General features: G+C 57.0%; 1 protein-coding gene across 1 annotated transcript in view; it reads right to left on the bottom strand.

Moving 5' to 3' along the window:
• Positions 1-11438, bottom strand: part of HUWE1 (HECT, UBA and WWE domain containing 1, E3 ubiquitin protein ligase) — an 82616-nt gene that overhangs the window by 57259 nt on the left and 13919 nt on the right. Inside the window, 13 exon segments of the mRNA XM_014523851.2 lie at positions 247-492; positions 1530-1706; positions 1888-1945; positions 2496-2707; positions 2944-3035; positions 6017-6194; positions 6681-6811; positions 7423-7503; positions 8132-8233; positions 8513-8659; positions 9447-9558; positions 9667-9807; positions 10447-10574. Coding sequence (XP_014379337.1) covers positions 247-492; positions 1530-1706; positions 1888-1945; positions 2496-2707; positions 2944-3035; positions 6017-6194; positions 6681-6811; positions 7423-7503; positions 8132-8233; positions 8513-8659; positions 9447-9558; positions 9667-9807; positions 10447-10574 — 1805 coding nt within the window.

Genomic DNA, 11438 nt, shown 5'->3' with positions numbered 1-11438 from the left:
CCTCCTCCAACTCCCTGGCCCAGCTCTGATGCTCCCTCCCATGCCTCACCCCCACCCCTCCACTCTGTTCCCCCTCCAATGCCCCCAGCTCTGGTTCTCCCTCACTTCCAGCCCAGCCCAGATGCTCCGTAGCCCCAGTCCCCACCAAAATCTCTCCCCAGCCCACATGTGCCCTTCTCCAATGCCACAGGCTGAGATGCCCCCCTCCCACACTTGGGCCAGCCCAGATGTTCTGCTTGGGTGTACCTGGCCGACGCGGCAGGTGTGCACAAACATCATAATATAGGCATGGGCAGCGGTGAGCGCGTGCAGCAGGGGTGTGGCCTGGGCTGACAGGGTGGCATCAGCCACATGCCCAGCACCTGCCAGCTCACGCAACAGTACTGATCCACCTGGTGCCTCAATGGGTCGGTGCAGCGGCTCCAGCGCTGACAGCACTGTGTCCAGCTGCAGCAGCCCCTCCTGCAGCACCTTGGGTTCATGTGACAGTGTCTGGGGTGGGAGGAGAAAGGGTACCATGAGTCCCTGGGGCCTGTCCCCACCCTCTGTGGTCTGCAGCCAGAAGCCCTGCCCTCCCAAGCTTGGTATGCCCCCACATCCACTCTCTCAAGCTTGACCACTAAACCCTGAAGCCACGTCTGTCCTCCTCCCGGGCTATGCCCCCCAGGGCATACACCCAGAAGCCCCACCCGCCCCAAACCCAAGCTGCTTCTCTACAGATTGGCTATGCCCTAACCCAGCCAGCAACCAGAAGCCCTGCCCCCCCATGCTCCAGCACTCCCTTCCACCCCACATACACCCAGAAGCCCACCCCAGCTCAAACAGCCTGGCCAAACCCCAACCTTGCACCCGGGAGCCCTGCCCCCACAGTCCAGCCCCAAAAGCTTCATTCCCTCCCCGCAAAGGCTGGAATTTGGCAGCAATGGCCATAAAGCGAGAGGCTTTACGAAGAGACACCCTGGCAAAGGATGCTGAATAAGGAACGCAATCTATAAGACTCTACAGCTCCCAGCATGCCCCCAAATGAGGAGCTTAAAGGACCAGTACCACTCTGCCTCTGGGACTATCTATCTTTCTCAGAATACCTTCTGTCAAGAGCCTTAAAGGGGCAGCACTTTTGTCCCCACAGTAAGCTCTATTTCCCTGTTGGAGTCCTTAAACAACAAGCACCACCAGAATGTTTCACAAAAGCCTCCCTTGCCAAGGACTTAAAGGGAACAATGCCAGGAAGCTCCTCCTCAAGTGCCTTAACAGACCAGTGCCCTGGTCCTCAAGAAAAGTTACAGGAAATATAGTCCCATCAAGAACCTTTAAAAGTCAGCAACCTTGTTCTCAAAGAGCTCCATTTTCCTGAATTCCCCATCAACAGCCTTAAAAGGGTGGTTGCCACGTGGCTTTATTTCCCACAACTCCCCCTGTAAGGGCCTTAAAGGACCAGCAACCTGTCCTCCCAGTGACCCAGTTCCCCAGAATCACACCCCAACCCTTAAGCCAAGGGTCTTAGTTAAGCAGCCGTGCGTGGGGCTCACCAGGATGGACTTGCAAACGCCAGCGACGGCCTGACAGGCAGCTGAGGTGGGGAAGTCAATAGGCAGGTTGGGCAGGCCCAGGATGGTGACGAGAGGCAGGAGCCCCTTCTGCGTCACAAACTCCTGGCAGTGGTCATCTGTTGTGTTGTTGCTCAGGATGGACTCCACGAACTTCATCTGGGGTTGGGAGGGGTGGGGAATGTATCAGGACAGAACCATACCCTTCCCCACCACTGCAGCTCCCACTCACCCCACCCTCAGCCTCCAAAGGCTCCCTACACCTCGGCCTCAAACGCTTTCCTACCCCCCGCTGCCCCACTCATACTCATGGGTCTCCCTCTAGTGTTGCCCCACTCACCACATTGAGGATGTAATCCATCAGGGGGATGGGGATCCGCTCCTCTGCACCCAGTGCTCTGCAGGAAAGGGGGGCGAGATGAACCAGAGCTGCTGTCCTGTTGCCCCTTCCCATGGCAGAGAACACCCTCCTCTAGCTAGGCTTCTCAGTCGTCCTGTACTCCAGCCTTAAGGCCCCTACCCTAGCTACCCCCCCCAGCCCTCTGAACACCCTTGTCCCCCGCACTACCCAGAGACCTAGAGTCTTAATGGCCAGGAAGGCACACAATACAGACACCGCACAGTAGCTGGAAGGACACACGACAGACTACCCCACCTCCCCACATGCATGCTCCAGTCACCCCCCACTACTTGCCCACAGCTGAGAGGACCTAGGGGAATCCGAGTGCCCCCTCTCCCACCTGCTACAAGTTGGGTTCAGCCTCATTTTCAAAACCCCTCCAATGCTACCCAGGGACCTTGAGCATCCCCTAGGGGCCAGGAGGACACACTGTACCCCCTTTGCTCCCCAACACATGCACACACAAGGATGGGAGACCCCTGAGGACCAGAGTACTCAGGGGCTCAAAACACCCCCCGCTGCCTCCCCACACAGTGGCTGACACTCACTGCTGGCTGGGCTCAGCCTCACTCTGCTGGGTGGCATTGAAGCTCTGCATGGCCTGCACCTCCTCTTCCTCCTCATCCTCACTGGAGGCCTCCTCAGCAGCATGAGGTGAGCGGGGCGGGGGTGCCGTGGCTGTGCCATCCGCCTTCTGAATCGATGGCTTCTGGCAGATGTACTTGGGGTCCCGGCCCAGGTTACAAATCTCCTCCAGCAGCTGGGGGGGACAGGGATGAAGACAAATGGACGTCAAGGCAGGAGCAGCCAAGTGCCCAGAAGCAGGTGGGGCTGCAGGTTGGGAGCAAAGGGCACAAGCAAGGTGTGCAGGGTGGGTTCTGTGGGCAGCTGCAGGTCAGAAGTGAGGGGCAGCTCCAGGGTAGTGGGGGGGTGTCAATGATGCCCCTCTCACCCCCAGGCATAAGGAAGTTCTCCATACCTTGGCCCTACCCCTACCTTGATGATGGCAGTGGTAGCATCTGTCTTGAGTGTAGGCTGGTGTCTCATGAGCTCATCTACAGCACTGCCCAGGTTCGAGGCCGTGTCCCCTGCAGGAAACAAGGAGGGGGGTCAGACATGGGGAAGGAGAGTTGGTACACTGGATACCACAGTTTGGGAGATTCTCCTAGAGAAGATCTTCACAACCATACAGTTACCATGCTAGAACAGCAACTAGGGTGACCTGGGAGGGGGATGCACTGGGTGTTGTATCAGATACCATAGAGTTCTAGGACTTGCTACACAAAATCCTCCACAACCACAGAGTTGCAGTCCCAGCCCAGGTTGGAGGCTAGAAGACATCCCTCACAGCTCCTGACCAGTGGCCACAAGGGGGGCAGTGCACCAAATAAAACTGAATTCTAGAAGCCTTTACTAAACAGCTCCCTCCAAAGGAGACCTACCATGGGGTTACAAGCACCATAAAGTTTTAGAAGTTCTATGGTTGTAGAGCAGGGCGGGCAAATTGTTTGAGCCTGAGGGCCCACTTAGAAAGTTTTGGTGAACTGTCACAGGCTGGGTCAGCACCCCCCTTTCCACCCACCCGCAACAGCTGACCAAAACCCCCTAAGTGACGCAGCAGATGGGATGGAATCAGGATTGCTGGGAGGTGGCAGCATAGGGCCAGGGCATGAGGCAGAGCTGCAATCCACTCCCCTGCAATGGGTACCAGTTCCACTCATTCATCTTACTCCTAGACGCTGCACTCCACTCACCTGCAGCCCCATCCCATGCACCTGGCTACATACTCTGCCTGCGCAGGTCTTAGCCTGGTCTCCATGGAGACCCTGCCCACCAGATGGACCAGGGCATCTAGGCAGCGGGGCAGGGGCCAGGTCCAGCAGTGGCATCAGAGACTGGCAGTGGCAGCTGGAAGGAGCCACCCCTGCCAAGGCTGCTGGGAAGCAAGTCCAGCCTCATGTGCCATGGCCCAAGCTGCTCCTGCTCCTACACCTGAGCTGGGTGAAAAGCAAAACGAACTGAAGCAGGCCGGATAGAATCCCTCAGTGAATCAGAGCCGGCCTATGAGCCATATTTTCCATGCTCCTGTTGTAGAGAATCAATCAGCACTGTTTCTAACTCTACAGTACTGGGGGGTGGGGGAAGAAGAGACACTTTAGATACCATAAAGAGCTCCTGCTAGACAAGACCCTCTGCAACCATAAAGCTACCATCCCAGAGTGGAGCCAGGCCCAATCCAGGTACTTGAGACCCCTCCAGGTGCAGAGCACTTAGAACACTAGATACCATAAGTATCTATGAGCCCCACCCCTGCACCAGACAGGACTCCGAGTTCTCCAGTGGCCAAAAGTGGCTACTACACTTAAAATACCATAGAGTGCACAGAACTCCTGATAGATTTGTAGTGGTTGTCCCAGAGCCCAGACCAGCCCAGGTCCTGGTGACCACAATGGGTAGTGTACTAAATACCATGGAAATACAGAGGCTGGTGCCACACAAAACTCTCTACTATAGGCATACAAGGTAACTATAGGCAACCTGACAAATGGTGTTTGTACCCAAAAGCTTACAAAGAAGAATTTTTCTAACTATTTTAGTTGGTTTAATAAAAGATATCAGATTGACTCTAAAAACCTTGTCTGTTCATGTCCTTAGACCAACACAGCTACAACCTATACCCCTGAAACTGTCTATAGCCATAGAATAATCACCCTAGAATAGAACTAAACCCAGGGCCAGCTGAGAGGAGCCCCCTGGTAGCCAGAGGGAGTAGTATACTGAATACCAGAGAGATCTAAGAACTCCTGCTAGATGGTACCCCTCCACAACCATAGTGTTCCTCCCAGGGCTGAGCTAAGCTCATACCAGACTGAGAGGAGCCCCCTGGTGGCCAGAGTCGGTAATGCGTCAACCACAGAGCTAGAAGAGCCTCTGCTAAACAAAAGACACCCCCCCCTCACAACCATAGAGCAGCCACAGAGCAAAGCCATAGAGCAGAGCCCCCTGTTAGACCAGAATCAATAATGCATTAAACACCAGAGAGGTCTAGGACAGTGTTTCTCAACCAGTGGGTTGTGACCCAAAAGTGAGTCATAAGAATATTTGAAAGGGTCGCTATGAAGTCCTAGAAAAACCCACGAAAGCGTGGGTTAACCTTTGCAGGGTAGCAGTGTTCCAGCCTGAAAGCAGCTGCTTGGGACAATTGGAGGCAGTGGGCACACATGCATCTGCATACGGTGAGGCTGGGTTGTGGGAGCAGCCCCAGCTGCTGGACACAGTTAAGTGTATGGGGGGCAGGGGATGGAAGTCCAGGGGACTGTGCAGACGGTGGCCAGGCATGGCACTGCGGCAGAGCAGGGGGAGTGGGAGGAGGAGGTGCCTGGCTCTTCAGCAGGGGAAAGAGGCAGGGGTGGTCCTTCACACTGGGGAGCTGCATGCCTGGGTCAGAGGCACAGGGCTGGTACTGATATACGTAAGGGGCCACAGTCGCTCCTCATGCTTAACAGGGGCAGCTGGGGCCCCCCCAGCATGGCCCGGGGGCGGGCAGCAGTGGGTTGGGCACCAGCCATCGATCTTGGCAAATGGATCCCAGTACAAAGAAGGCTGAGAACCACTGATCTAGAAGCTCCTGCTAGATGCGACTCCACTCCCCGCCAAACCATAGAACAACCATCCCAGAGCACAGCTAAGCCCAGCTCAGGCACAGGGTAGCCTCTTGGTAGTCAAAGTAGGTATTGCACCAGATGCCATTAAGATCTAGGAGCTCCTACTAGATGGGACCCTCCCACAGCCAGAGAGAGGCTGTCCCAGAGCAGAGCCTTGGCGCAGGGGAACATTTGGTGGCCACAACAGATAGTGTGTTAGACACCATAGAGATCTAGGAGCTCCTGCTAGACAAGAACCCCCAAATAATCATGGAGTGATCATCTCAAGCGGTGCTAGACAAAAGGGAACTTCTTGGTGGCCAGAACAGGTAGTGCACCAGATACCACAGAGATTTAGGAGCTCCTTCTAAATGAGACACCCCCCACAACTATAGAACAACTGTCCCAGAGGCAGGAGGACTCACCAAGGGGATCTGAGCTGCGGCGCCGGCGCATGGCAGGCAGGTAGTCAGGTGAGAGCAGCACCTTGAAGAGGCGCTCAAAGGGCTGGCACTGCACAAAAGACTGGAGCCCGCGGGCATTGAGGCACAGGGCACTGAACACATTGGGCAGTGAGCCCAGCACTTCCCGTGTAGCTGGCACCTGCGGGGAGAGGGGGGGGGGGCACAGCACCAGGTGAGGGGAGGGGAGAGAGAACAGTCCCAGCCCAGTTTCTCTCAGCCCCTGGGGGGGGGGGAAGGGGGAGACTGGGACCAGGCCCCCTTGGCCATGGGGAAGCAGGATTTAGGGGAGACTGGTTTTGGGAGGGTAGGGCAAAGGAGCAGCATCAGTCTGGTATAGGGCGAGGTGCAGCAGCTCTAAGGGGACAGTTTGTGGGGGATGCAGGAGCAAAGGTAACTGGCTCTGAGGAGCCAGTAGATCTAGGGGAGTATTTGACTCTAGGGATCAATTGCAGGCGGGCAGCTGGCTCAGTAGAGAGGACAGCTGGGTCTCAGGAAGCTGAACTGGGCCAAGGCAGCCAGGGAGTTAGTGCCAGGAGGGATCTTTGAGAAGGGAGTGCACAGCTAGGTGGGGAGCATGGGGAGGGGGTGCAGCTGGCTCTGAGGGTTGGTGGCAGGGGGTACCCACATCTTTGATGAGCAGAGCGTGCAGCATGACGTCGGTGAGCCCATTGTCCTGCAACGACGACAGCAGCGAGGCCCCCCCCTGGGTGCAAGGGGGGGGGGGGGGAGGGAGAGAGACACGACACCCATCAGAGCCTGTGCTGACTGCATTGCCAACCAAAAGCCCCAACCCCCCAGAACCAGTTGCCAGGTGAGGCAATTGCCAAAAGCCCCCACCAGGCTCCTGGGGTCCTTGCCCCTCCCCTCACCCACATCTTTTCCAGAGCCCTGATGGTCCCTGTACCCTGCAGCCCCCCAGGTTCCCTGCCTCCCACATCTCTCTAACTTCATATTTTCCAGGTTGGGCTCTCTCACTTCATGTTCTCCGGAGCCCAACCTCCCTGTTGCCTTCAGCCCCCCACCCCTTTAAGTACAGTCTTCTCCAGAACACCTGGGGTCTCAACACCACCCTCTCCTGCCTCTCCCAGCTCCCCACCCCTAAGTCCAGTACTCCCCACTACCTCTGCCTGCCCTCCCCCACCCCTCTCCAAGGCCATCTTCTCCATAGTCCTTGGGGTGCCAACCATCCTGCCCTAGTCCCTCCAAGCTCTCCTTGCTCTGTCTCCAACTTCCAGCCCCTCTCAGAATCCTCCACTGTCTCTACAACAGCCCCCCACCCCCTCCCTTAAGCCCATCCTCCCTGGGGATCCTGTCCCCTGCTGGCTCCCTCAAAGGGTTCCAGCATTCCAGCTCCTGCTAGGCCTCACCCAGCAGGAAGAGCGAGGGCCCATAGTACTCTGCGTTGCTGATGATGTGCTTGAGCGACGTGGGCAGAGACCCATCCATCACTGTGGGGGAAGGAGGGAGGAGGATGGGAGCAGTCAGAGACAGACCGGATGCCTGGCTCTGCTCTAAAGCAGGTGAGACTTTGAGGAAGGGGTGGCGGGGTGCTGGGAATAAGGATGCCTGGGTTCCACCCCTGCTTTGGAGAAAGTAAGGCCAGAAGTAGAACACCTGGGTTCTCTCCTAGCTCAAAAAGCAGGGTCTGGTGGGTCATAGCAGAGCCAGGAACTAGGACCCAGACACTTGGGTCCTCTCTCACCTCGAGAGAGAGCAAGGTCTGGAGCTTGCTCCACCTGGGTTCTCTCCACACCATCAAAGTGAGGGGGAAAGCAACTCAGAGAAAGGGGGTGGGGATAAGGGAAGAGGTTGGGAACCAGGATACCTGGGTTCCACCCCTGCTTTAGGAAGGTGGATGGGACCCAGGAGGCAGAATGCCTGGGATGTGTCCCATCTGGTGGGTCAGAACAGGGCTGAGAACCCAGACACCTGCATTCTCTGGGAGGGGAGTTGGGGTCTGCTGCCTCAGAACAAGGGATGCTGGAAGAAACTAAGACTCCCAAATCAATGTAAGGCAACAGCAGCAGTCAACACTTCCCCTGTGCCCACCCCAGCTCCCCAAATGCGCCTGCTGACCATGACGGATGCCATCGGAGAAGGCAGGGTCCTGGATGGCCTTCTTCAGGAAGTTCAGCATGGACTTGAGCAGCGCAGCCCGCTGAGGGATGCACTGGGCCCCTGAATTGGGGGGGGGAAATGTGAGTCAGCAGCAGACCCACATTTCCACAGCAGCAGAGGGACCCCCCTCCAGCCCAGGGAGCCCCACCATCCTGCCCCACAGCCCTGATCCCCTACACCAGAGTCCAAGGAACCCCCTAACCCTGCTCCAAAGCTCCCAGAGGCAAGTCCAGGTCCCCACAGCACTGTCCAGCCTGAAAGTCACTCCAGCCTCACAATAACCCCCAGCTTGCCAAGACACCCTAAGTCCTCCCTTCCAGCCCCACAGCATCCCCATACCAGAGCGAGGGGACAGCGTGGGAGTGATGTTGGGCCCAGGAGCCACAACACTGGGAGCTGTGGGCTCTGGAGCAGCCGCTGGGGTCTCTGCCTGAGGCTCACTGGAGGTGGAGGGGCCCGGACTACTCTCCATTGCCACGTCCGACACTGTGGGGAGGAGAGAAGGTGGGCAGGGGGGAGGCTGAAGGTGAGAGCAGAGGGGCTTTTCTCTCCCTGCCTCACCACCAAGCTGACTACATCAAGGCCATGGACCTCCTGTTACTTCTCTCCATGCCCCCCCCTCCAAAATATGCTGCTATACTCAGCCAGTCTTCCCCTGCTCTCACCCCAGAGCTGGCTGCATCAGTGCTCATATGCTCAGCCACCTGCCCCACTCGCAGAGCTTACCATATAGACTCTGCTCCTCTTCCTCCTGCAGAACTGTTTGAATCTACGTCAATACATTCAGCTGCCTGCCTCACCCCATCAATGCCAATCCACTCAGCTACCTGCTCCCCCACCCAAGTGGCTGTATCCATGCCTGAACACAGCCATCTATGCTGCCCTCTTCCCCAGTTCCTCTTCCAAGCTAGCCACATCCAAGCTGATAGCTGGACACCTGTCCCATCTCCCCCAGAATCTGGCTGCATCAATTAAACTATTATACTTGGCTGCTCTCCTCCCTAGAAATAGCTGCATCAATGCCAATACACTCAACTGCCTGCCACGTTCCTCCCCAACCCCAGAGGCAGCTGCATTGATGATGTTGTCATACTTAGCTGTTCTCCCCTGAAGTGGCTACAATACCAATACTGTCTGCCCCCCTCCCAAAAGCTAGCTGCATCAATGTAGCTGTTCTGCTCTCTTTCCGACCTCCAGAAGTAGTCCCATTGACACCAATATACTCAGCTGCCCTTCCCCCACCCCTCCCCAGAGCTGCCTGCACCCTGCTCACCCTCCATGTCGGTTTCCATGTCCTCGCCTTCAGGTAAGACAGCAGCAGGTGGGCGCTGGATCTTTGGCTTAATGACAAAGGGGCACTCCCGGCGACACAGATCCACCTCATGCTAGGGGGTAGGGTAGGAAGGGGATGGAGTAAAAAGAGAGGGTGAGAGGGGTTAGGTGAGCAGGACTGAGAGGCGGTGCCAGGTGGAGGGTGGGGCTGGGGGCAGTACCTCCAGGCGGTAGATGAAGATAGACAGACCACTGTGCGACTGGAAGGCTGCCATGTCCAGGTTGGTGATGAGATCCACAACACGCACAGCCCGGGTCACAAAGGTGATCTGGTCTTGTTCATCTCCTAGGAATTTGATCACCTGGGAGGGGCAGCGGTATTACTGGGTTACCAAGGGAACAGGGGGGGGGCTGGGACCCTTCCCTGGCCCCCTCCCCAGCTATGAGTCTCAGGGCTCACTCCCCCACCTTCATAGCTCACTTGGAAACCCCTGATGCAGCCATGTCTGGGGAGGGGCAGCTGGGGAATGGCTGAGGGCTGAGATATGCTCAGCTCTGGGGTGCAGTGAGTATACTGGTATCAGAGCTAGGCCAACACACAGTCAGCTCTGGGGCAGGGCAGCTGGGGAACAGATGCATATAACACCAAGGGAAGGCTGAAATGTGCCCAACTCTGTGGGGGGACACAGAGGGAGACTACAACGGTGCTTACAGAAATGAGAGATGCAGCCAGTTCTGGGGCTGAGCAGCTGGGGAACAGCTGAGTATACCACCAAAGGAAGGATGAGATGCAGTCAACTCTGGGGAGGGGCAGCTGGGAAAGGGCAAGTGTAACAGCACCAGAGGAAAGCCAATATGCACCCAGCTTGGGGGTGGGGAATGCAGGCAGAAGTGGCTGAGCATAATTCTATCCAGGGAAGGCAGAGATGCGCCCAGCTCTGGGGAAGATCAGCTAAGAAATGGATAAGTATAATACAGCCCAGACAGCTCCAAGCCCCTACCTTGAGCAAGGCCTCCATCATGCCGCAGGAGACAAGGGCCTCGCCACCAGCATCATAGCTGGCCAGGTGGTAGAGGAAGGAGAAGAGCGCTGTGGCAAACTGGTGCGGGTATGGCTCCATTGAGGGATCTGCAGGGAGGAAGGGGTTCAACACAATATGGGGGGGAGGGGGGGGGCAGCTATGACTGCACCTCCCCCTCCCGAGAAGCCCACTGCGATCACCTCCAGTTCAGATGGAGAGAACCCAGGCATCCAGGTCCCTTTTCTCCCCCCACCTGCTCTAACCACTAAGCCCCACTTCCCTCCCCAAAAGCAGGGAGAGAAGAATCCCAGATGTCCTGGCTCCCAGCACCCCCCCTGCTTTCACCCAATTCCTATTTCTCTAAGACAGGGGAAAATACCCAGGCATCTGGGACCCTAGTTTCTCCCCCCAACCCACTCTTTAACCACTCAGCCCCATTCTCCACCCCGAAGTAAAAGAAGAACCCACATGTTCTGGATCCCAAGCACCCCACTCTGACCCTGATCCCATTTCTTCCTAAGACTGGGAAGGAACACTGGTGTCTGGCTCCCACCCCCTTAGCAGAGAATCCTGGGATCCAGGCCCCCCACCCCACGCAGAGGGAACCTTGGCATCTGGGTCTATAGTCTGTTCCCCACCCCATACAGAAGGGGACCCAGATGTCCAGGACCCCCCACAGCCCCCTTGCTCTGTCCCCACCACTGAAAAGAAACCTGGGGCTTCCAGGCCTTTAGCCCTCCCCTCAACCCAACTCTGTGTCCCCCGGTGAGAAGGGAACCCTGGCGGTCAGGTCTTTAGCTCCCCTCCTGCTCTGTGACCACCAGGAAAGAAGGAATCCCAGTATCTGGACCCTGCCCCTGTCAAGAGGGAAGCCCAACATCCAGGCCCACCCTCCGCTCAGCACCGAGGAAATCCTGGCATCTGGGCCCTGCCCTCTGCAACACAGAGGGAACCCCAGCATCCTGACCTCA

Source organism: Alligator sinensis, unplaced genomic scaffold, assembly GCF_000455745.1.
Source record: "Alligator sinensis unplaced genomic scaffold, ASM45574v1 scaffold137_1, whole genome shotgun sequence".
Classification (NCBI taxonomy): Eukaryota; Metazoa; Chordata; order Crocodylia; family Alligatoridae; genus Alligator; species Alligator sinensis.
Note: the sequence above shows the minus strand (reverse complement) of the source record. Positions and strands in the feature narration are given on the sequence as shown.